Consider the following 23,474-nt stretch of genomic DNA (forward strand, 5'->3'; position numbering starts at 1 on the left):
ATTGGTCCAGGCGACTGCTGTACCGAAACTTGGTTGCAAATCGAGTTATGAGCCGAAACCGATTTCAACTTCTACTTCGCTTCTGGCACTTCAACAATAATGACAACCTTGATCAGGAGGGCCGTTTGGCCAAGATTTTGCCACTTGTGTCCCATCTCAATCAATGTTTCAAAAGAAACAAGAATCCTGGAGAAGATCTTGTAATAGACGAGAGTATGATTCCGTTCAGAGGTCGTCTTATCTTCCGGCAATATCTTCCCCAAAAAGCCCATAAGTATGGTATAAAAGTTTTCAAGGTTTGCGACACGACCGGCTACACATTGAAGACAAAAGTGTATATGGGTAAAGGAACCGGCATCGATGAAGGATCGTCCTTGGCAATGTCTGTTGACATGGACCTCATAAATGACTATTTGGACAAGGGACATACTTTGTATATCGACAATTTTTATACGTCTCTGGACCTGGCCAATGTTCTTCTCACCAGACAGACTCACCTTGTGGGTACAGTAATTGCAAACCGTGCATGGTTTCCACACAAAAAGACAATCCCACCAAATTTGACCCTTGGTACAGGAGAAATGAGCTGCCTGGAGTACCCAAATGGCACGACGTACACCAGATGGGTTGACAAGAGGGAGGTACGCATTATGTCAACGAAACACACTAATGTGTATGAAGACACGGGAAAGAGGAGTCGAAATGGTACCCCTATACTGAAGCCTCAGGTAGTTGTCCATTATAACAAAGCTAAAATGGGCATCGATTTGTCCGATCAGATGTCTTCTTACAGCTCGGCTGTAAGGAAATCGATGAGATGGTATCACAAGGTAGCGGAGGAAATGCTCCTTGGAACTGCTGTTGTCAACGCTTGGCTTGGGTACAAAGAGGCTGTAGGTGCCACTGGCCAAGCAGCAAAACGTCATGTGTACTCCATCACAACTTTCAGAGAGAAAGTGGCTTACGCTCTTCTGGGCCTTCGTGACGAAGAAATCGATCCCGTTCGAGTGACTGGCCACCATCATCTAACGGAGACAGCCCAATTCGAAGGAGAAGGCCGAAACAAAAGGCGGGTAAGACGTCACTGCAAGATCTGCTACCAACAAGCTCAGAATGCAGGCGGGCGTGAGACTGCTAGGAAATCGAAGAAAGTAAACACATTTTGTGAAACTTGCCCCCAGAAGCCGTTTTTGTGCAAGGACTGTTTTAGGAACACACACAAGTAGGCCAGTCAACTTTTTACTTTTCTAAAAGCAGTTGTCATGTTTTTATTCATTATTATACATATATTTAGTTTTTTTTAGCAATGTAATATTGTTTACAGTTTGACATAAAAGATTTCAAAAATATGTTTGTTTTCTTTCTTATCTGTTTTTCATCAGTATTACCCAAATACTTACTTTTATGTTCAGGTTAGGGAAATAATTTCAGTCATAAGATACAAAAAACTCTTATAAAATATAAACACCAACTGAATAAGAAAAACGTTACGTCATTTTATGGTGCATATTTCAATAAAGAGTAGATAAAATTGTTGAAAAAAATAGCGTCACCCCGATCGGGGTGACAACATTTCAGTACTTTGTGACGTAAGTTTGGACATTTTATAAACATCAGAATGCAATATAACATTGATATCTAGTTAGCTTGGAGTATGTATTTATAAGCCACAATGTTTGACTGCCGTTGAACATCAAAGACTGTCAAATAGCGGCAAAGAAAAAAACCCTTACAAATTACAACTGTCGCCCCGATCGGGGTGACAGTGCTCACATACGAGCCAACTGGTGGCACCCCGATCGGGGTGACGTGGCAGCTAACGTGTTAAAATAAATGTTTATTGGTTGGTAACCTTGTCCAATAGACTGAGTCACTGCAATTGAAATAATACGTTTTCTATACACATCAACTTATGTTTGATTAAAATCATCATGATTATTGTACTGTCTGTAAACTGATCATGTTGATATTATTGTTTATCAGCTGGGTTATTTGTTTGTTTTTGTTTGTGTGTTTTGATTGACTTGAACGGGAATAAAATTATGTTCTAATGTGTTAGTTTTATTTTATGATTTAAAAATAGTACAATTATTCAGAGTCATTTATCCTTTTTCAGTTAAAGAAGATGTTTTTCCTTTACCCGGATCCACATTTCAAGAGAGCTAAGCACAAGTGGCGGATTATTAACACTCCTTTACTAGCAGAATATGCTTATGTTTTAGCAGAAGGAGTAAGTTTTAGTTATTAAGATAATCTTTATTTGTGCCTTGTTATTTTAGTGGATGAACAATTGTATCACATACTAGCTGTTGTGCCCGTGCTTTGCAACGGGAAGAGGAAACGAAATAGAAACATTTTGATCTTTCCATCTGTTGTGTAAAATAGTTACACATCCGCCAACAATAGTTACACACCCTTCAACTGGCATTGGGAAAACTAAGTAGTGAATAGGCATTTTTGGCGATTTTGCAGTCATATTTTCAAAAATTCATATAAACTAAACCAACGGAGCAAACCTATTGAATTGTATACAGTAGACCCTCTCTAATCCGGCACTTCACCACTCCAGCACTCCACTAGTAATCCGGTGTCTTTTGTCGGGTAAGGTCTTTTGCGATAGCGGCAAAATTCTGATTAATTATCTCCCGCGGACATCAGCATCCACTCCCGCAGTCACGGAAACATCATCATAGTCTTTCGTGATAGCGGCAAAATCATGAAGATCTCCTGCGGCCATTTAGACATCATAATGTACTCCCACGGTCACAGAAACGTCATCGTCGTCTTGCACAATTGCGGCAAAATCATGAACATCTCCCGCGGTCATGTAGACATTATCATTGTCTTCCGCAGTCGCGGAAAAAATGTTATCATCTCCCGCAGCAGTGTAAACATCCTTATTCATTCCCGCGGTCACGGAAATGTCATCGACATCTTGCGGGATCGCGGCAAAATCATGAACATCTCCCGCGAATGTTTAGACGTTATCATCGCCTCCCGCGGTCATGGAAACGTCATCGTCGTCATGCGCGATCGTGGCAAATTCATTAACATCTCCCGCAGACGTTTAGATGTTATCAACGACTCCCGCTGTTACGGAAACATCATCGTCGTCATACCCGATCGCGGCAATAGCGGTTTCCGACCGCACGATCTTTGGAGTCGTGTTTTAAATTCATTTTAGTGTTTTTATTAATCTATTAGAATAGAATAGAAAAATTCTTTATTGCTCAATGTACATAATATACAGTTATTGTAAACAATCACAATAGTATTGAACACAATTCTGGTTATACTATTTATACAAATATGCCTATGAACTTACACAAATTTTTTAAACCTTAACTGTTTAAAACATGGGATATAATAATAAAGAGAATCATAGAGCAATAAAGCCCTGAGGTTATAAACCTGTGCGGGATCTATATTTGAATCTTACACAAACTCAGTAGTAGGGTAGAGAGTGCCTGGCCGGATCAGTACCACGGTTATACTACACAATATTTAAAAATAACATAAACGTGGCTTCTTCACATGAAACAATATTACTTCCTTAATTCTTACGTCTTATTAAAGTATTAGGCATTGTTTAACAAACTATAACTAAGACTATAACTATCAAAGGAAAACACTATGTCTTTATATTAGAGTAGTAAAAAATTGATTAATGTCATTATGATTAAGTAAGTAGTTACGTATAATTTTATTGAATTGGTTCTTGTTTTTACACTCTTTAATATAGTTTGGAAGTAGATTATAAAACGTTGGTGCTAAGTACAAAAAATATTTTTTGAAGTGGGATAAATTGGGTCGAGGAACATACATTTTACTCACGTTCCTTAATGTGATATAGCCCTGGTTCATTCTGTGTGTATCACATCTATTAAAAAAAATTCTTAAAACCTTAAAAACGTATAAGTTTCTAAAGGGCAAAATGTTTATACTTTGGAAAAGAGGTAGAGAAGGTTTGGTTTTTGTTTCGTTTAGTATTATTCTGACGAAGGCTTTTTGTAGTGTGATTATTGGTTTTAATGTGGTAAAATATGTCCCACCCCAGATTTCTATGCCATATTCAATTTTTGAATTTATGAATGCGAAATAAATTGATCTAAGAAGCTGTATATAACATACGCTTCTGAGCATGTAGAATATACGGATGTATTTTACTAATTTTAGTTTTAAGTATGAAATATGTTCTTTCCAATTAAGTTGGCTGTCCACGTATAAGCCTAAATACTTTATGCTTCCTACTTGCTCAAGGTCTTGACAGTTACAAATGTTAAAACTTGTAGGGCATGTTACGTTGTGATATTTCAGGGATTTTGCAAAGTGTGTATGTTTTGTTAGGTTGAATATGATATATTTGGTTTTTGGGCTCATGACCATTAAATTTGATGTAAACCACCACCTCAGAGCATTCACGTCATGTTGCATTTTAGTATTTAACTCACATAATGAGTTTGCTTCGTATGACAGAGCTGTATCGTCAGCGAAAGCTACTAAATTACCTTTAAATTTGCCGTTACAAAGGTCATTGATAAAAATCAGAAACAAGGGACCGGACAAAACTGAGCCCTGTGGTATGCCAAGTTTTACCCGACCTTCCTCACTAACACAATTATTTGCCCTTGTGGTTTGGCTTCGTCCTGACAGGTAGGAACGGAACCATTTTAGAGCAACTCCCCTTATTCCAGCATGATACATCCTTTCCAACAGAATTCCATGGTCTACCATATCGAATGCCTTCATCAGGTCTACGAAAATACCTCCACAGACTTTTCCATTATTAACATTTGTGTAAATATCCGACATATACTCAATAAGAGCAGAACAAGTGTTTAATTTGCTTTGGAATCCAAATTGCTTTTTGCTAAAGAATTGATGCTTAGTTAAAAAATTTACCAACCTAACTTTTACTATTTTTTCAAGTATTTTTGAGAAAATTGGTAAGAGGGCTATTGGTCGATAGTTACTTGGATTATATCTATCATTCTTTTTATATAACGGTGTAACGACTGATTTTTTCAATTTAACTGGAAATTCCCCAGCTGCTAAGCTTAAATTAAAAATGTTGGCTAAAACATGTACAATGGAATTAGCTATAGTTTTTATTATATTAGGAGTTAAATTGTCATAACCTGGTGCTTTGTTATCATTTAATGAATTTATAATTTTCATTATTTCCTCCTCGTACGTTGGGTAAAGAAAAATTGAATCTTTAGTTGAGGTCCTTTCAAAGGTATTCCTGTAAGGGTCAAATACACTATTGATGTTTGCCTTATCGAACAAGATTTCGTTTCTCAAGTCATCAGCCACTGAGCAAAAAAAGTTATTTAAGGTATTCGTAACCTCATCGGGGTTGTCAATCAATTGCCCGATTTCATTTTTTAGTACAATTGGGGTACTACCTTTATGTTTGCACCTGTTAACTCTTTTATCAAATTCCATTGGTTTTTACTATTTTTCATGTTATTTTCTAACTGGTCTGAAAAGTACTTATTTTTCGCATATCTTATTTGGTTTATAACTAAATTCTTAAAATGTTTGTATCTCTGTTCTAATGTTGGGTCATTTGGTTTTTTCAAGAAATCTCTATAAAGTTTGTTTTTAATTTTAATATTATGTTTTATAGTTACATTCATCCAAGGGTTTTTAAAGTTTGATTTTATGTTTATAATTTTATAGGACTCATTAATACAATGTTGTAGTTTATGTGAAAAATAATCAAAGGAAGTCGAAGCTGAATTTGTTGAAAAGGCCGAACTCCAATCTGTTTTGCTTACAACTGTTTTCAAATGTGCAATGTCCAGTTTTGAAAATTGTTTGGTTTTACTATTATCCTTAACTTGAACCGGTTTATTGTACCTCATACAAGCTACAGTTGACCAATGATCGGTTATACATGTTTTGATTACTTGGGCTTCACAAATGAAATTACTGTTAAGTTTACTTCGTAAAAAGACATGGTCAATACATGTTTTTGTTAGCTTTGTAACCCTGGTGGGCTCATTGATTAGTGACTTTAGACCATGACTGGCCATTCTAATTAAGTATTTATCACATAAAATTGATTTATCAATAATGTTAATATTAATATCTCCATTTATCATTAAGTTAGTGGTTTTAATTAATGCTAGTATTGTATCTAATTCATCAACGAAATTGTCCGCGGCGAATTCATGTAATCTATAAATCGCCAAGATTTCAAAGGAATTATTGGCGATTAAGGATATTTTTAAATGCACACAATCAGCTGTTATCATATTTGTGCTGTCCAACTGGATAGCTGTTATCTTATCAGTCACAAATACAACTACTCCACCTGATCTTTGATTAGAGTTACATTTTACAAACATTGAATAATTAGGTAGGCTGTAGAAATTTACCTCGCTTGTATCAATCCAAATCTCTGTTAAAATTATAATATCTGGCATTTGATCAATGGAGTGTAATTCCGAGACAAAAGAATCAAAATTTTTCCTTAAGCTACGAATGTTTTGCTGTAACACTACGATATCATTTGAACAAAGATTATTAAAACTAATACTATTCATTTGAATGATTAAACCTCAATGTACAATTGCACTTCCATTTCTGATTAAAAGACCAAAAACACAAAAGACAAAAAGTAACACCAAGAAAATAATACTGTTTACTGTTCGGAGGAGGCCGCATCCTGAGAATCAGATGAATTCGGCGACGCTGGCGCAGGTGCAGGTTCAGGGGCATGTCTTGGTAGCTTCTCCAAGTCCTCCATTGTAGTGACTGCAATTATTCTAGCGTCTTCCGTTGGTCGTACGAGGATCGTTCCACCTCTCACCCATACGTAGCTGTATTTATAAGTTTTCTTTAGAGTTCGGACTTCCTTGTAAACTTCACGTCTTGCTTTGGTCAAACTTTCATTAATGTAGACAATTTCAGCAGGATGATCAACATAGCCAACGTCATGTGTATTGAGATCGCGCTTAACTCTTCTCTGCTTTAGGAACTCTTCCTTTTTGATTCTTCTGGTAAACTTAACTATTATACCTCGGGGCTGGATTCCACTTCTGTGCTTAGGTCCAAGTCTGTGACACGCATCCACTGACTCTTCCGTTAATGCTACGTCTAAGCTTCTTCCAACACTTTTTACCACTTCCAAAACATCTTCTTTCTCAATCTCGGGTATTCCATTTATCTCGATACAATTTATACGAGAATACTGGTTTGACTCATCTTCACGCCGCTCAAGTTCCTTTATGCGTAGTCCTTTATGCAAGTTCCTATTTTCACTAATCCGGCAGTATCATGGTCTTATATCTGCTGGATTACTGAAAGTCTTCTGTACTTGAATTGTTCGTAATGAAATAAAGAATTTGAAAGTGGAACGGAATACATATTTAGAACATTAGAACATTATGTATTGACATTAGGTAGAAAGAATATAAACAATTGATTTTTGAATTTTGAAATTGTAAAACTTTGCTGCGTGAACCTAAAATTCTTTATATGAAATTCGAGATATACAAAATGTTTGGAATTTATTTCCCTACATGGAAATGGAAAAAGATTTCAAATACCATGATGACAAAAAAAAAAAAAGTCAAATTTCACAATTTTGCGCTACAAATTTAAAACAAAAACCAAATAAATTTGTTTTCAAGAAATGTAGTAAAAGTACACATTTTTGTAAAGGCAATAACATTGGGGATTAAATTAAGTAAGAGTTGTTCATGGAAAATGATCATTTACTATAAATCTTTATGACTTTTTATAAATCTTTACTTTTTAGAAAAACATTTTGTTATTTAACCCTTTCAGTGCTATGCAACGATATATCGTTGTGCGTCTTTTTCCCGAAAAGTGCTATGGAATGATATATCAATGTTCACGTTTCATCCGAAAAGCCCTAAGTGACGATATCGTGCCGGTGCGACTTTCGATCTTGTGAGTTCAAATGAGCATTTCGGTTGACTCGGTTGTAGTTTCAAAACAGCGATGGTTTCTTTCGATTCCTCATATGATCGAGGCCCGATATATCGCTCCTTAGCACTTTTCAGATGAAAAATTTTATTTTTACCGATTTTTTTTCTCGCACACTAGATTTTGCCCCCGTGGCAAGCCTAGCACTTTTTGGACAAAATAAGTCAATATACCATTTTTTGGAAAATTACAAAAAAAATCCTAGCATCGAAAGGGTTTAACATGTATATTATTTTTAAACCATATAAAACCCAAATACCAACTATATGAAATTAAAGTAAATCGATTACCCTACTTGAATATATATACAGTAGTTATGAGGAAAATATAAATAAATAAATTGTTTAGTGTTTTATATAAAATGCTGCTGCGCCTTCTTTCATTTGGCAATCAAATAGTTTGTTCACTATGACGAAATTTTTCAAAAACGGGCTAAATGCAATGTCCCAAACCTCAAATTTAGCAAGTCTATGCAAAAAAAAAAAAAAAACAGTTTACAAACTAAATATGTACAAATTTATAACTAATAATAAAAATACTAGATGAAACACGTTGAAATCGGCGGTTTGTTTTAAAGGCTTACGAAAATTCTTTTAACTGCGACAAAAAGAGTGAAAGTATAAAAAATGTGGGCATTTAGCATTGTTTAATTTAAATATGTGTAGACTATTGTGTTAGTTACAAAATATGTTTGACCATTCAATGAATAACATATTTCTTATACCGTTCGTCATAGGAGTTATTGTTCCTATATCACTGAACTGTTTTTTTTTTTTTTAGGCCCACCCTAAAGCTGTGTAAGTTTTATTTTTTCTTTGTCACGTTGGTCATCCGTACTTCTGTACCAATTAATAACGCAATGAATAATAAGAAATGCGGCTTCATTGGCTACAAATAATGCTAATGACAAAGCAATGCTGCATATATTAATAGGCAAGCATGTTTCTTTAAAACCTTTTTTCTCAGCCCGTGTGCATCGCAAGGAAAAATCTTTGTATACTGTTAGAAAGATATTTTCCTGTAGATGTGCAGAATCCCTTTATAAATTAAAATAGGCTCAAAAATAAGCACAAAAAATAGATTTGAAATTTGAAAAAACTAATATGGGGCTTATGGGTTGCTATGCTGGTGATAAAATAACAACAAAGTACATATAAACAGAATATCAAATCAAAATGGAAGATATTCGAGTCACATGTTTTATTTACAGGGTGGGGTGAAAATAGAAAGGTCTGTGCATGAAATATTTGGTCGAGTTTTTGGCCACTGGATGACCTCTAGTATCTATAAAAGAGGAACTATGATACTTACTTACTTACTTACTTGATACTTGTCTTCTATATCTTTGACCGTGGTTACGGATAGATAGCGTCAAATTTTATAATACTATACAATAAAACATATATTTACAACACATAAATACTAAGGCTGTGGCGTAAATTTCATCCCGGCATGAGAGGTTCCTCTACCAACTCTTGCAGACTATAGAGGGGCCTTTGCAAGAGAGAATTGCTTACAGTCACTTTAAAAGCTTTCGGGTCTCAGTTCCTGACTCTTTCGGGCAGGGTGTTGAAAATCTTTATAGCAGAGTGCGGGTAGCTCTTTTGCTTTATATGGACTTAGACGGCAGCGAGGCATGTCCAAGTCATGAGCTCTGCGTGTTCCATGGTAGTGATGGCTACTTCTGCTATTAAAGCTGGTCAGGTTCTCTTTTAACAGTAATAGGCTGTTCAGGACATACTGGCTAACAACAGTGAGGATACCCAATTCTTTAAAAAAGGGTCGGCAGTGCTCTCTTGGGCCGGAGGATGTAATGACTCTCAACGCTTTCTTTTGCAGCAGTAGTATATCCTGGGCAGAAGGAGATTGGCCCCAGAGTACTATTCCATACAGTATATGGCTATGGAACAAGGAATGGTGGATGGTAATCAAGTAGTTATTAGTGATAACCTCTCTAAGCTTCCTGAGAAGGTAGAGTACTCTTGATAACTTGATGCAAACCTTGTCTGTGTGAATGTTCCAGCCGAACCTAGGGTCAATCCAGAAACCTAATAGCTTTACAGCCTCGTCCTGCTCTATCCTCGATCGCAGAGTGCAGATTAGGGATTGGGTTTTCGCCTCATTGATTTTGCATCGGTTTGTTATAAGCCAATCCTTAGCCATTTCCAGCAGGTTGTCTCCCTCTGCCCTCAATCGCTCAATGTTCTTCCCCCTATTGAACAAGGTGGTGTCGTCAGCAAACAATAAGGTTTGTCCATTTGGGTCCAGATCGTTGATCATTATGCTGAACAACAGGGGTCCGACCACCGATCCCTGAGGCACCCCGTGCAGGATAATCTGCACCCTTGAAGAAGTTCCATTCAAAGACACAAGCTGCTTTCGATCTGCCAAGTAGCTACTTAAGGTGTTCAAAACTGTGCCTCCGATACCATACCTCTGAAGCTTGGCCTACAGTATGTCGTGTGAAACTACATCGAAGGCCTTGCTCAGGTCGCAGAGCCTCAAAAGAACCGACTCGTTTTCCTCAAAAGCATCTATAATGGCACTTACAAGATTCAAGAGAGCAGAATATGTTGAGCGCCCACTCCTGAAACCATGCTGAGCATTTGAAAATAGTTGGTTGCTTTCAAAATATACTGACAATTATCTTCATTATGGTCTCCAGCACCTTGGAGAAGACTGGCAGGATAGAGATGGGTCTATAATTTGCCGGGTCGGAAGGATCACCCTTCTTGTAAATGGGGATAGTCCTAGCAATCCTTAGGCCATCCGGAAAGATTCCCTTAGTCAGACAGAGGTTTACAAGCTTAGTCAGTGGCAAGATTATCTTATCAACTGTGCCCTTAAGAATAGAGCATGACAGACCATCGATGTCCTGACTGTCAGAGTCCCTAAAACCTTTCACTAACCCTAGGATATAGTTTTCACTCACCTCAGTCCAAGTTGTTAGTGTGTTATTTCCTGCGAGGTTTATTGGTACATCCACTGTCCCTCTTTGCTTCGGAGTAGGGAGGTTAGACACGATGTCATCCGCTACCTTCACAAAAAAATCATTAAATGTATCAGGGGACACTGTTACCTTGGGTCCAGGGGTGGGTTTTCTGCACTCATTGACCAGCTCCCATGATGCTTTGCAATTGTTGGGTGCAGCAGCTATCTTATTAACATTGCTGGATTTTTTTGCTATCTTAACTCTAGAACTATGGAAACTTTTTATTCTCTTGTAAAGCAAGAAGTACCTTACTTTAGAGTTAGCGTCAAGGGCAAGTTTGTAGTGGTCATGAGCAAAGGTCATAAAGGATCGCAATCTCTTCAGATCATTGGTGTACCAGGATTTGTCCCTTATCACAGGTTTTACTGTATCTGACCTACATTTGAACGACTTCATAGGATAAACTATATAAAATTTTTCTTGAAACAGCGCAGAGAAGTTATGGAAACCTGAGATTGGATCTGACACTGACTTAAAGTAAAGCTGTCCCAATTTACATTTGAGAGTTCAACTGATATTGGCTTCAACTGAGGGGGTACCTTGTTCTTATTTACATTATTTACATAGGACCTAGTTACATTTTTATGCGGGCCTAGGCCTAGATCTAGGCTAGTCAGCTTTTTATTTAGTTCATCCCCTAGTCCCAACTCCCCAGTGCAGGTAGGCCTACTTACGTTTATGGTGACTTTGTTCTGCGAAATGTTCGTCCTAAAAAAGAAGAGGCATTCTTAGGCCTAGAACTACGTATCGGTGGAATAAATGACCTCACTAGTACACCATCAGGCCAGAAACTGGGATTTAGCAATTCACTTTCACAATTTGTAGGAACTCCCACTTTGAACGAGTTATAGGACTTAAATCTTGTCTGCAGCTGGTTACACTCGACATCAGCAACACCTTTCTCCTTTATATATGCCAAAACTCCCTCACAAGTAATGTTGGGTGACACAAATAGTAGGGATCTCTGAATCGCCGACCTGAGAATTTTGTTCACTCCACTCGTACCTATTATAACGTCATTCCTCTTCCGATTATCCTTAGAGCTGTGATTTTGTGTCTCCTTTCAAGTTTTTCGAAAGTTTGAAGTATTTTTCACAATATCAGAATAGGGTAGCCTAGGCCTAGCTGGTGTGATTTTTGTGGTTACGCCATTTTCAGGGATAGAGTTAGAGTTGGAAACAACTCCGTTTCCTTTTTCCGTCTGTGCAGCTTGTGCCGTCCTAATATGGTTTATTTCCACAATATCACTCCGTTTCTGTTTTAGTGTCGGAGTCTCTGCCATCTGTATCTCATGTCCATTTTCTTCCACCAATGGTGAGGTTGGTCCAGTTTGATTTCTGTTGTCTACAACGCACGTCATCGTGACGTCAACATCATTTCTGCTGGTGTCCAAGATGTCTGCTTCCGGTGATAGACTAACCTAATCTTTTTTCAGTTTCATTATTTGGTTATTCCAACTTTGGTTTTTATATCATGGTTTATTAGCACATTTAATTTCTTTTCCAAATTAAGTCCTTGGATACAAAAAGATGTTACCTTGTCTTTCATCTCCTTGAAGTCGTTCACAAAGTTTAGTTCAAAAGATTTCACTTGCAGAATGTGGTCCTTTAGCTTGTTATCACAATCTGCACAAAACCACTTCATGTACTCTTCCACCTTTGTTATTTCGTCGAAATTTTTAGCCGAAATTTCAACACACTTTGCATGGTGCCATGAAGCACAAAAACCATCGCATAATAAGGATTTTTCCTCATCTAAATACAATTTATCGCACAACGGGCACGTCAACACGACTTTACCGTCCGCCATCGCCACCTGCGATGTATGTATGTATGTATGTATGTATGTATGTATGTATGTATATACATTATGGACTCCGAAACCGCTCGACAGATTGTAATGAAACTCTCAGGCATTATTAAGCATCTTTTGAGGATGGTTTGTGTGAAGTTTGGTGCAGATCCGTTAAAAGGGCTCCGCCCCAGAGGGTTTTAAATGGGCCAATGTCAGACTTTTTAACTAAAGCAGATGTTTACTTTAACCAACTGTTTTGTAGGTTTGAATAATCACAACATTCTGTATTAGTCATGATTTGAAATAGTGCCACAATGTTTCTACAGAGTGCAGCACAGAAAAACTATTTTACTTTTGAACAATTCCAAATATATTAAACCCCAATCGCAGCACACCTGTGCACTCAACAACGTTTAAATTCTTCAATGTTAAATATGTAAACATAAACACCTTTATCAAAGTATTATAAACAATAAAAGGGATTGCATTGCCTTAATATTTTTATCTCTTTGTTCTATAACCACAAAATTTAACATATATTATTAAGCGAATAAAAATTGTGCGTGCTATCTCGGGTATTCAAATGCCTCTCAATTTGTCATTAACCCACCACATTACTGTCATTAAAAGAAGGAACTCCAATAATACTAATGTGAAACTTAAATCCACCAAAGCTGTGCAACGTTACCAGACTGACGATTAAAAGATGACACCAAAATTGATTGAAGCAAAAATTATCAGTGGTAAGTTTAAAGGAGAAATAGTCTTAATCCCAAGAATACTGATGATTTCATCCGAATTACCCTCTGAATTTAAGCAACTACATTTCCTTTGTGTCACTATTATAAGACACTAGGGCAATCCCTGACTACTGTCGGTTTAAATTTAGAAAATGCATGCTTTTTACACGAACAGCTGTATGTTGCGTGCTCACGTGGTGGTAGGTGAATGTTTTGTAGAGAATGAAATTAAATGGAGATTATAAGATGAGAAAAAAATGAACACACTTTTGGGATAGGAGAACAAGCACTGTTTTTATTTACTTTTTGATACACAACATGTGTTAGCAATAGAGAATAATTTAATTTGATTAAGAACACATGTTGCAAGGAAAAGAGATGTACATTAAATAAAACATAGAGTGTTAAATAATATGAATTAATGGTTAAAGTTTACTGAACAGTAGGTACATGACAAAGTTGTTACCATGTTTTTCTTGCGTATTGCAAATATTCAGGCAATACGCCTGAAAACTTATATATTTATGTACACCTAATGAAAAAACAAAAAACATTCCAATAAAGTGGTTTAAATAGGTACCTGCATAAAAGTTATCCAAAATGTTGCTCACGGCAACCGGTTTCAATCCACAATAGGGATCTTCATCAGGCCGATCAGGATGTCAAAACATTTTTTCTCTTCTTGCAAAGGTCGTCAAAAGGCGCAAAAAAATGCACACATAGTCACAAACACGAAACATGCAATCAAGTACATTAAGGATCAAGCAATAAGTACAAATTATAAGCTAGTTTCTTTCGATATTGTAAATTTGTACACAAATGTGCCTATTCAGGAAACAATAGAACCTTATTAAGAACTCGAAACTATCTAGAGAGGCAATTGGGGAACTGATCTCTCTTATAACCAATATCCTCAAGCAAAATTATTTCCGATTTCAAAATGAATTCTACATGCAGAAAGATGGGCTAGCTATGGGCTCCCCCCTCTCTGGAATATTGGCTGAAATTTTCTTAAACCATCTTGAAAACAAATATTTGTTTTCAGAAGTGAACCGGCTCAGAAATAAAATTCTGTTTTATTATAGGTATGTGGATGATACCATAGTTTTGTTTAACGGTAATGACAGGCAATTATGTATGCTAAACACATATTTATGCAGCATGCAGAAAAACATCAGCTTTACATTAGAGAAGGAGGAAAACAATAGATTAAATTTTCTGGACCTCACCATGTGAAGTACCAAATTTTAAGGGGGGTTAAAAACGTATTGCTAGTCAACAAACACCATGACTTACCCGATTTTTATTCACAACATCCTACTCCTAGGCCTATGTGTTGGCCATAGCTTGGGCAATGGGCCAAAGAACGTAGGCCTACTTTTAATAACATTGAAGTACACAAACACACCCACAATTATTGTATATTTATTCATATTAGCACTCCACTTTACCAAATAAAGCTAAACCGACCGATTTTACAAGTATTTATCACCGACAACGACGACATAACCTAAAGCTGGTGTTTGTTGATTGACGATGACAGACGATAACTAGACCGAATCCCCGATCAGCTGTTGGCTAGTTTCCAAAATCGCCACCTCAGCGCTTAAGCCGCGGTCGAGGAAATCATGATTTGAGCCGGACAAGATTATTCGCTGTTCAACCGTCGACTTGTTCACGAGAAGCTCTTGCGAATTACGATCACGCCATACGATACTACGTTATTGATTCAGGTTAGCTAACTTCGTTGTTAGACTTTCTAGCATTCATTTTATTTTCGCTTTAACATACGTATACTCGTCTGCCACTTATTTTTACCCGTTTAAGTTCGATTTAATTTTCTAAATTTTATTAACTTAGTTTTCGCCGACTCGTACAAAACCCGCCAGTTCCTGCCTGTCAGTGACTAGCGGTGGATATTTTCCGGCTCTTTTAAATCAATTGGCTATTAAATTACGTTAATTCCGTTCGTTTCACGATTAATTATTACTTAAGTTACTCCAGTTAATTCCACATTTTAATACCCCGAGACTTGTCGTCTGAGTTCTAAACCCCTTCTTTGGCGGGTGAAAGAATCGAGTCTTGGGAGCAGGCTGAGTTGAATAATCAGCTACGAAAATTAATATTAAATTTATTTTGAACCTCTCACGTTAAATTATTCGTCCAGTTATATTAATTAGGCCTCGACGACTCTGTAGGGATTGGGTTTTACGTCATATTACATTCTATATTATATACCTAGGCCTTTAGTTAATTATTTTAAAGTTCATTACGAGTAATTTACATCACATTGGCTAAGATTGAATACTCGTCGGCCCTACAGAGTCATTCTAAAAGTTAGGCAAAATTCTCCAAAACACTTTAGCGAATGCTGGGATGATATAGCTCCAACTGGGCGTCTGCAGGATTTCCTGAGCGCTTCTAGAGCTCTGAGCCTTAGATTAAATTTTAATAAATTGATCAGTCAAAGCCGTGACAACTTCGTATCGACCCCTGGATTTTTCTCGGCTCCTTCTGAGCACTCCGGGGAAGAAATTTGAGTGTGGCCAGTTCTAGGAGTAGGCCTAGCCTAACTTAGGTGAATACTAGTTTATTCCCCCCCTATAATTTTGCGTCACAACCATAACAAAAAAATATTGTACCTTACAATTTAAAATATACCGAAAACCTTCTTATACCGACCAAAAAATCCATGCTGAATCACACCATCCTCACACACAAAAATTAGCAGCATACAATAGTTTTGTCCACAGGATATTAACAGTCCCCATGAATCAGAGTGACTATGAAGATGAAGTTAACATTGTAATGTTTCAATTTAACTTACCGGTAACCGTTTTAGGCTATGTTATGCCTAGGCTAGGTTAGGTTTTCGTTAGATCAATTGTAATAAAAGTAGGCCTATCTCGCATTTTTCATAGTTTAAATATTTCTTAATGTTTATTAAATTACTAATGTAATAATGTTTCTAATAGTTTGTTTTGTAAATAGGTGTAACCAATAATATTTCTACCCAATTACCGTACCTAGGTTAGCTTACCCACTTACCGTATTTAGGTTAGGTTATCCATTGAAAATATTTCAGCAACACAATTACAGTTATAAATATACATTACTATTTTATTTCACACACAAAGGGATAGACATGTAAATATAACAACTAACTAAATAATTAAAACATATTTATTTACAGTATTACATTTGTTTGAATGTTTGTTTATTAGTTTACAATAGCTTCTCTGACAGCTCGAGCTCCAGCCGACAGCAGCTGATGGATCAAGAACGATCAAGTGGGCAGCGATGACGTCAGGCTGCCGGAAAAGGAAGATAACTTTTGGTGGAAACATCTGGGTTTAAAGTTCTAGAACATTCCATGGTCTCCATAGCAACCAAATCGGGTATAAATACAGCAGTCCACGGGCCAGTCTTCACTTCACGAGTTGACAGTCAGCGCTGCGGGTTTAAACCATTTGCCAGGCGCAAATAAAACAATAATTAATAGTAATCAAATATATATTTGTGAAAGAAAATAAAAACAAGGAATAAGGTCAGTCCCAATTGTGTACTCATTTGAAATATTAATAAGGTAATTTGAATTAGACAAGTAAGTAGGATAGAAATTAGAATAGGCCTACACACAAAGCATTTGTCAGGCCCCGGCAGACCGCTGGTGCTGCGGCTTTAACACTCAACACTCACGCACATTCGGTAGTTGTCTGGCACCTTTTTAAAGAGTGCTGCGACCGAAATAACACTTACAAATAGTAGCACTAAACAATTTAACTCCATACAAAGCATTTGTCACGCCCCGGCTGACCGCTGGTGCTGCGGCTTAACACTAAACAAGCACGCACATTTGGTAGTTGTCTGGCACCTTATTTTAAGAGTGCTGCGACCAAATAACACTTACACGTAGTGGCTCTGTATAACTTGACATTATATCTCACGTTTCACACATTCTACAGTTAGGATAAAATCAGCTACGTGGCAAAGAACCCATCCCTGAGAAACTTTGATAAAAAATACAAAATAAAATAAATACAATTAAATGAAATTCAGATTTAAGTCATTGAGACGTTACAAATTGGCGCCCAACTAGGTGGCTTGATTTTATCACGGTTATAGATTATTTTAATGCAGAGATATAATTTACGAAAATATATAACACCTACACTTAGAGCACAAGAAGCACACTTAAATATGAGCCGGCAATTAGACGAAATCAATATGGAAGAATTATTAAACCCTAATAATGACAATCCCGGAGATGACTTATACAGTATCGATAATCAAAATTTAGCGTTTGGCGACAATCTAAATCATAGTAACGTAACAAGTCCCAGTAGAACACAGCACACAAACATGGACCAAACAATAATTAGGCCTATATTACAGACACTTGAAGAGTTTAAAGAACAAGTATTGTCACAATTTAAACAAACTAAACAAGAAATAGAAAAAGTTCGGAAGGATCTGACCATCGAAATAAGACAAATCGAATCCAAATTTGATACAAAAATAACAGAATTAAGGGAAGAAGTACACAACCATATTGAGGAAAGAATCACAATGATTCAAGAGAATCAGGAAAGAATCAATAAGGAATTTGAGGCAAAGTTAAAAGCTGGGAATAGTGGGAAACCAGTAGGCCTACATATCACATGTCCTAGCACCATAGCTAAAGACTTACCAAAATTCAATGGAAAATCAAAAAACCCAAATCAATTCCTTTCTAGGCTGAAAAACTATTATAACAGGGAAAATGAACGAAGGCTTTCACAGGATGAACAATCACTGAATTTATAAGAAATCTTAGATATATGCTTGGAAGGAACTGCAGCACGATGGTGGGATCTAGTTAGGACTTCAGTACACGATATTGAAGACTTTGAAAAATATTTTATGAACAAATATTGGAATGAGGAGATTCAAGATGGGATTAAAACTAAATTAGACTTAGAAAAATATATACCAAGAAGGGGACTGACAAGAACAGAGTATTTCATCGACAGAGTAATACTGTTGCAAAATATGACACCAAAATTCACAGAGAGAGAAATAGTTCGTCGCCTTGTTCGACATTTTGACGAAACAATTCAACAGGCCTCCAGAGTGCAAAACATAGTTTCAATACATCAAATGGAGGAACTATTAAGTAGAGAAGATACGATAGAAATTAACGAATCTATACGGAACGAAGCAGAAAGGAATGTAGAACGAAAAAGTTCATACAGTCACAGACCATCAGGAAGAAACATGGATCAACGAGGTTCATTTAATCACAGGCCATCAGGGGACAGACACTATTTTGAAAAGAAAAATGAAAATAGGAGGGATCATTTCCAAAATAATTATGGAAATAGAAACAGCTATGATCGCAATCAAAAACCAGGGGATAGTAACCGAGAAGAACCTAAACAAAAATATTTAAACTAGATAGCACTGGAAATAATGCAGACCTAAGGGAAATTTTGACATCACCGGACAAGACACTTAATAAATTTTCAGTGCAAAATGAATTAGAAAATATTAGGCCTATAAATAATATTTATGTCGACAAAGAATTCTTACTAAATGACAACATCAATAATGTTGAAGAAACTAAACACATGTATCATGTACCAGAAATTGACATTAATTTTGAAAAAGTAAGTACAGTGTGTATATTAGACACTGGAAGCACTGTTACTTGTATGCAAAGGGAATGGTTTTTAAAAAATAAACACAATTTAGGAAAATATGAAGAATTTCCATTAACAAATACTATAATAACTACAGCAGTGAATCAGAAGTCCCAGCGAGTAAAGAGTATTATCTTAATAAATGCAAAAATAGGCTTAATAAGTACACAAATCCAATGTTTGATTATACCAAACTTGATTAAGGAAATAATAATTGGAATCGATACGATGAAAGAACTGAACATGGTTATAAATTTAAATCAAAACTATGCTACTATAGGAAAAGAAAGCATTAAATTCAACAGTAATCCCATTCAAAGCATAAGGTGCAATATATTACAAAAAGAAGATTTCACCCCAAGTATGGATGAGAAGGAAGACAATCTATTAAGTAGAGAAGAAATTTCTGAAGAAATCAACAAAATTAGTCATATTGATGAAGAAGAGGAGAAGAGCAAATGGAAAAGGAGGAGAATAAAGGAAATAGAAGAAGAACCAGAAATGAGGAAAGGAGAGGAAGAAGGAATACATAATTTCAAAGAAAGAAATGGTGGAGTGCTAGCAAATACTTCTTCGAAAATGATTCTTAATGTGAATCTAGTGCACTGGCTTGAACCACAAATCAATGAGTACAAAATAAAGATAGATGAAGATGACGACGAAGACATTTTGGACTTAAGACCAAATTATATGGAAATAGAGGAGTAATTTTCAAAATAAAAAAGGACTATGTATTGTCTAATGTTTTGTATATATGTAAATATTTTTTTTATTTTTCAAATTAGGGGACAATGTAATGTTTCAATTTAACTTACCGGTAACCGTTTTAGGCTATGTTATGCCTAGGCTAGGTTAGGTTTTCGTTAGATCAATTGTAATAAAAGTAGGCCTATCTCGCATTTTTCATAGTTTAAATATTTCTTAATGTTTATTAAATTACTAATGTAATAATGTTTCTAATAGTTTGTTTTGTAAATAGGTGTAACCAATAATATTTCTACCCAATTACCGTACCTAGGTTAGCTTACCCACTTACCGTATTTAGGTTAGGTTATCCATTGAAAATATTTCAGCAACACAATTACAGTTATAAATATACATTACTATTTTATTTCACACACAAAGGGATAGACATGTAAATATAACAACTAACTAAATAATTAAAACATATTTATTTACAGTATTACATTTGTTTGAATGTTTGTTTATTAGTTTACAATAGCTTCTCTGACAGCTCGAGCTCCAGCCGACAGCAGCTGATGGATCAAGAACGATCAAGTGGGCAGCGATGACGTCAGGCTGCCGGAAAAGGAAGATAACTTTTGGTGGAAACATCTGGGTTTAAAGTTCTAGAACATTCCATGGTCTCCATAGCAACCAAATCGGGTATAAATACAGCAGTCCACGGGCCAGTCTTCACTTCACGAGTTGACAGTCAGCGCTGCGGGTTTAAACCATTTGCCAGGCGCAAATAAAACAATAATTAATAGTAATCAAATTTGTATTTGTAAAAGAAAATAAAAACAAGGAATAAGGTCAGTCCCAATTGTGTACTCATTTGAAATATTAATAAGGTAATTTGAATTAGACAAGTAAGTAGGATAGAAATTAGAATAGGCCTACACACAAAGCATTTGTCAGGCCCCGGCAGACCGCTGGTGCTGCGGCTTTAACACTCAACACTCACGCACATTCGGTAGTTGTCTGGCACCTTTTTAAAGAGTGCTGCGACCGAAATAACACTTACAAATAGTGGCACTAAACAATTTAACTCCATACAAAGCATTTGTCAGGCCCCGGCTGACCGCTGGTGCTGCGGCTTAACACTAAACAAGCACGCACATTTGGTAGTTGTCTGGCACCTTATTTTAAGAGTGCTGCGACCAAATAACACTTACACGTAGTGGCTCTGTATAACTTGACATTATATCTCACGTTTCACACATTCTACAGTTAGGATAAAATCAGCTACGTGGCAAAGAACCCATCCCTGAGAAACTTTGATAAAAAATACAAAATAAAATAAATACAATTAAATGAAATTCAGATTTAAGTCATTGAGACGTTACAACATATTAAAATATATAGCCATCTCTAATGGGTACAGAAGCTCAATTATTGATAATCTGATTTACAAACATAGAAATAAAAACTCGAATGGAAACGAAACAAAAGTTCCCAAAACATATTCTTATCAGCTAAATATGGTTATTTTCTAAGCAATAAATTTAAGAACCTTTTAGCCAAAGATAACATCACAGTTTCGTTCAGGACTACTAGCAGTCTTGGAACTTTATTGAAAGAGCGACCCCAGACTTCAACTCCAGAATATGAGAAAACTTGTGTTTACCGTCTTTCATGCACCGATTGTGAAAAGTACTATATAGGTCAGACTTCTCGCTCCTTTAAAAAGAGATTCAAGGAACATTTGCCTAAGAAAACCATGACCCAGACATCTGCTTTTGCTGACCACCTCGTTTCAAATAACCATAACTATTCAGATATACACAGAAATATGCATATTTTACACTCTTCAAAAGACAGATCTCAGACAAGCACATTAGAAGAATTTGAAATATATAAAGCTGTAAAATCGGATCATCAGAACGTCCTGAACGACAAGCTGTCATTTTCATCTAATTACATTTATGACACTGCAATCAAGGTATTGAAGGGTGTGGATGGAGGGGGTAGACCTCAATGAAACAGCTGATAAGGATTGGACGACTGGATTCCACTGACCACCGGCAGTCTAGACTATACATTCGCCGGGGATGAGTCGTTGCAATAATTTCGGCCGTGTCTTCAGTGTTAAATGTCCATGTTTCGTGTTTGTGACTATGTGTGCATGTTTTTTATGCCTTTTGACGACCTTCGCAAGAAGAGTAAAAATGTTTTGACATCCTGATCGGCCTGATGAAGATCCCTATTGTGGATTGAAACCAGTTGCCGTGAGCAACATTTTGGATAACTTTTATGCAGGTATTTAAACCACTTTATTGAAATATTGGTTATCCGGAGGCTGAATCACGATGAAACAAAAAACATTGTTTATCCACTAGCAATTAAGTAAAATATTCTTTTTTTTGTATACACTTATATCATTCATCCTAAAGAACAAATTACCATTTAAAATAATTGTTATTAAACGCATCAACGCAATAAATATTGGAGGTAATTTAGTTACAATTCACAACATGTGATTTTCAGACAGATAAAATATTATACAATAATGTGGTTGTTTATTTAGATTTATATACATTCATGTTTTATCTCACCACGGTCCCGAGGATTCCGGATAAGAGAGAGTCTACTGTATTAGCAGGGTTCTACTTTATGAACTGAAACAATTTTTTTTTATAAACAGGTAGTGCAACTAGTGATGGTCGGATCCGGATATCGGACTACCGGATCCGAGCTAGAACCGGCACCGGATCGGATCCAAAAAATTCCGGATCTTGGGCTGGATCCGGTTTTGATGGATCCGATTTTTCAAATTTTTTCCCGATTTTTTTCTAACACAAAGCTGTCTGTATCATTGTACAACCCCGATTTTTTTACCAACACAAAGCTGTCTGTATCACTATACAACACCGGTTTTTTTACCAACACAAAGCTGTCTGTATCACTCTACAACCCCGAATGTTTTTACTAGCACAAAGCTGTCTGTATCACTGTACAACCCCGATTTTTTACCAACACAAAACTGTCTGTATCACTGTACAACACCGATTTTTTAACTAACACAAAGCTGTCTGTATCACTGTACAACACCGATTTTTTTACTAACACAAAGCTGTCTGTATCACTCTACATCCCCGAATGTTTTTACTAGCACAAAGCTGTCTGTATCACTGTACAACCCCGATTTGTTTACTAAACACAAAGCTGTCTGTATCACTGTAAAACACCGATTTTTTACTAACACAAAGCTGTCTGTATCACTGTACAACACCGATTTTTTTACTAACACAAAGCTCTCTGTATCACTCTACATCCCCGAATGTTTTTACTAGCACAAAGCTGTCTGTATCACTGTACAACCCCGATTTGTTTACTAAACACAAAGCTGTCTGTATCACTGTAAAACACCGATTTTTTACTAACACAAAGCTGTCTGTATCACTGTACAACACCGATTTTTTTAACTAACACAAAGCTGTCTGTATCACTGTACAACCCCGATTTGTTTACTAAACACAAAGCTGTCTGTATCACTGTAAAACACCGATTTGATTACTAAACACAAAGCTGTGTGTATCAATGTACAACCCCGATTTTTTTTACTAACACAAAGCTGTCTGT

At 36.3% G+C, this 23,474-nt stretch overlaps 1 protein-coding gene across 4 annotated transcripts in view; it reads left to right on the forward strand.

Moving 5' to 3' along the window:
• The window catches only part of LOC128982902 (tRNA (guanine-N(7)-)-methyltransferase), a 152,902-nt gene that overhangs the window by 89,159 nt on the left and 40,269 nt on the right, over window positions 1-23,474 (forward strand). For all 4 annotated transcript variants that reach the window (XM_054401964.1, XM_054401963.1, XM_054401965.1 and 1 more), the window contains one exon: window positions 2,117-2,230. In XM_054401964.1, coding sequence (XP_054257939.1) covers window positions 2,117-2,230 — 114 coding nt within the window. The remainder of the gene's footprint in view (window positions 1-2,116; window positions 2,231-23,474) is intronic.

This window comes from Macrosteles quadrilineatus, unplaced genomic scaffold, assembly GCF_028750875.1.
Source record: "Macrosteles quadrilineatus isolate MER2022 unplaced genomic scaffold, UCM_ALF_1.0 Scaffold_1__1_contigs__length_201487025, whole genome shotgun sequence".
Taxonomy (NCBI): Eukaryota; Metazoa; Arthropoda; class Insecta; order Hemiptera; family Cicadellidae; genus Macrosteles; species Macrosteles quadrilineatus.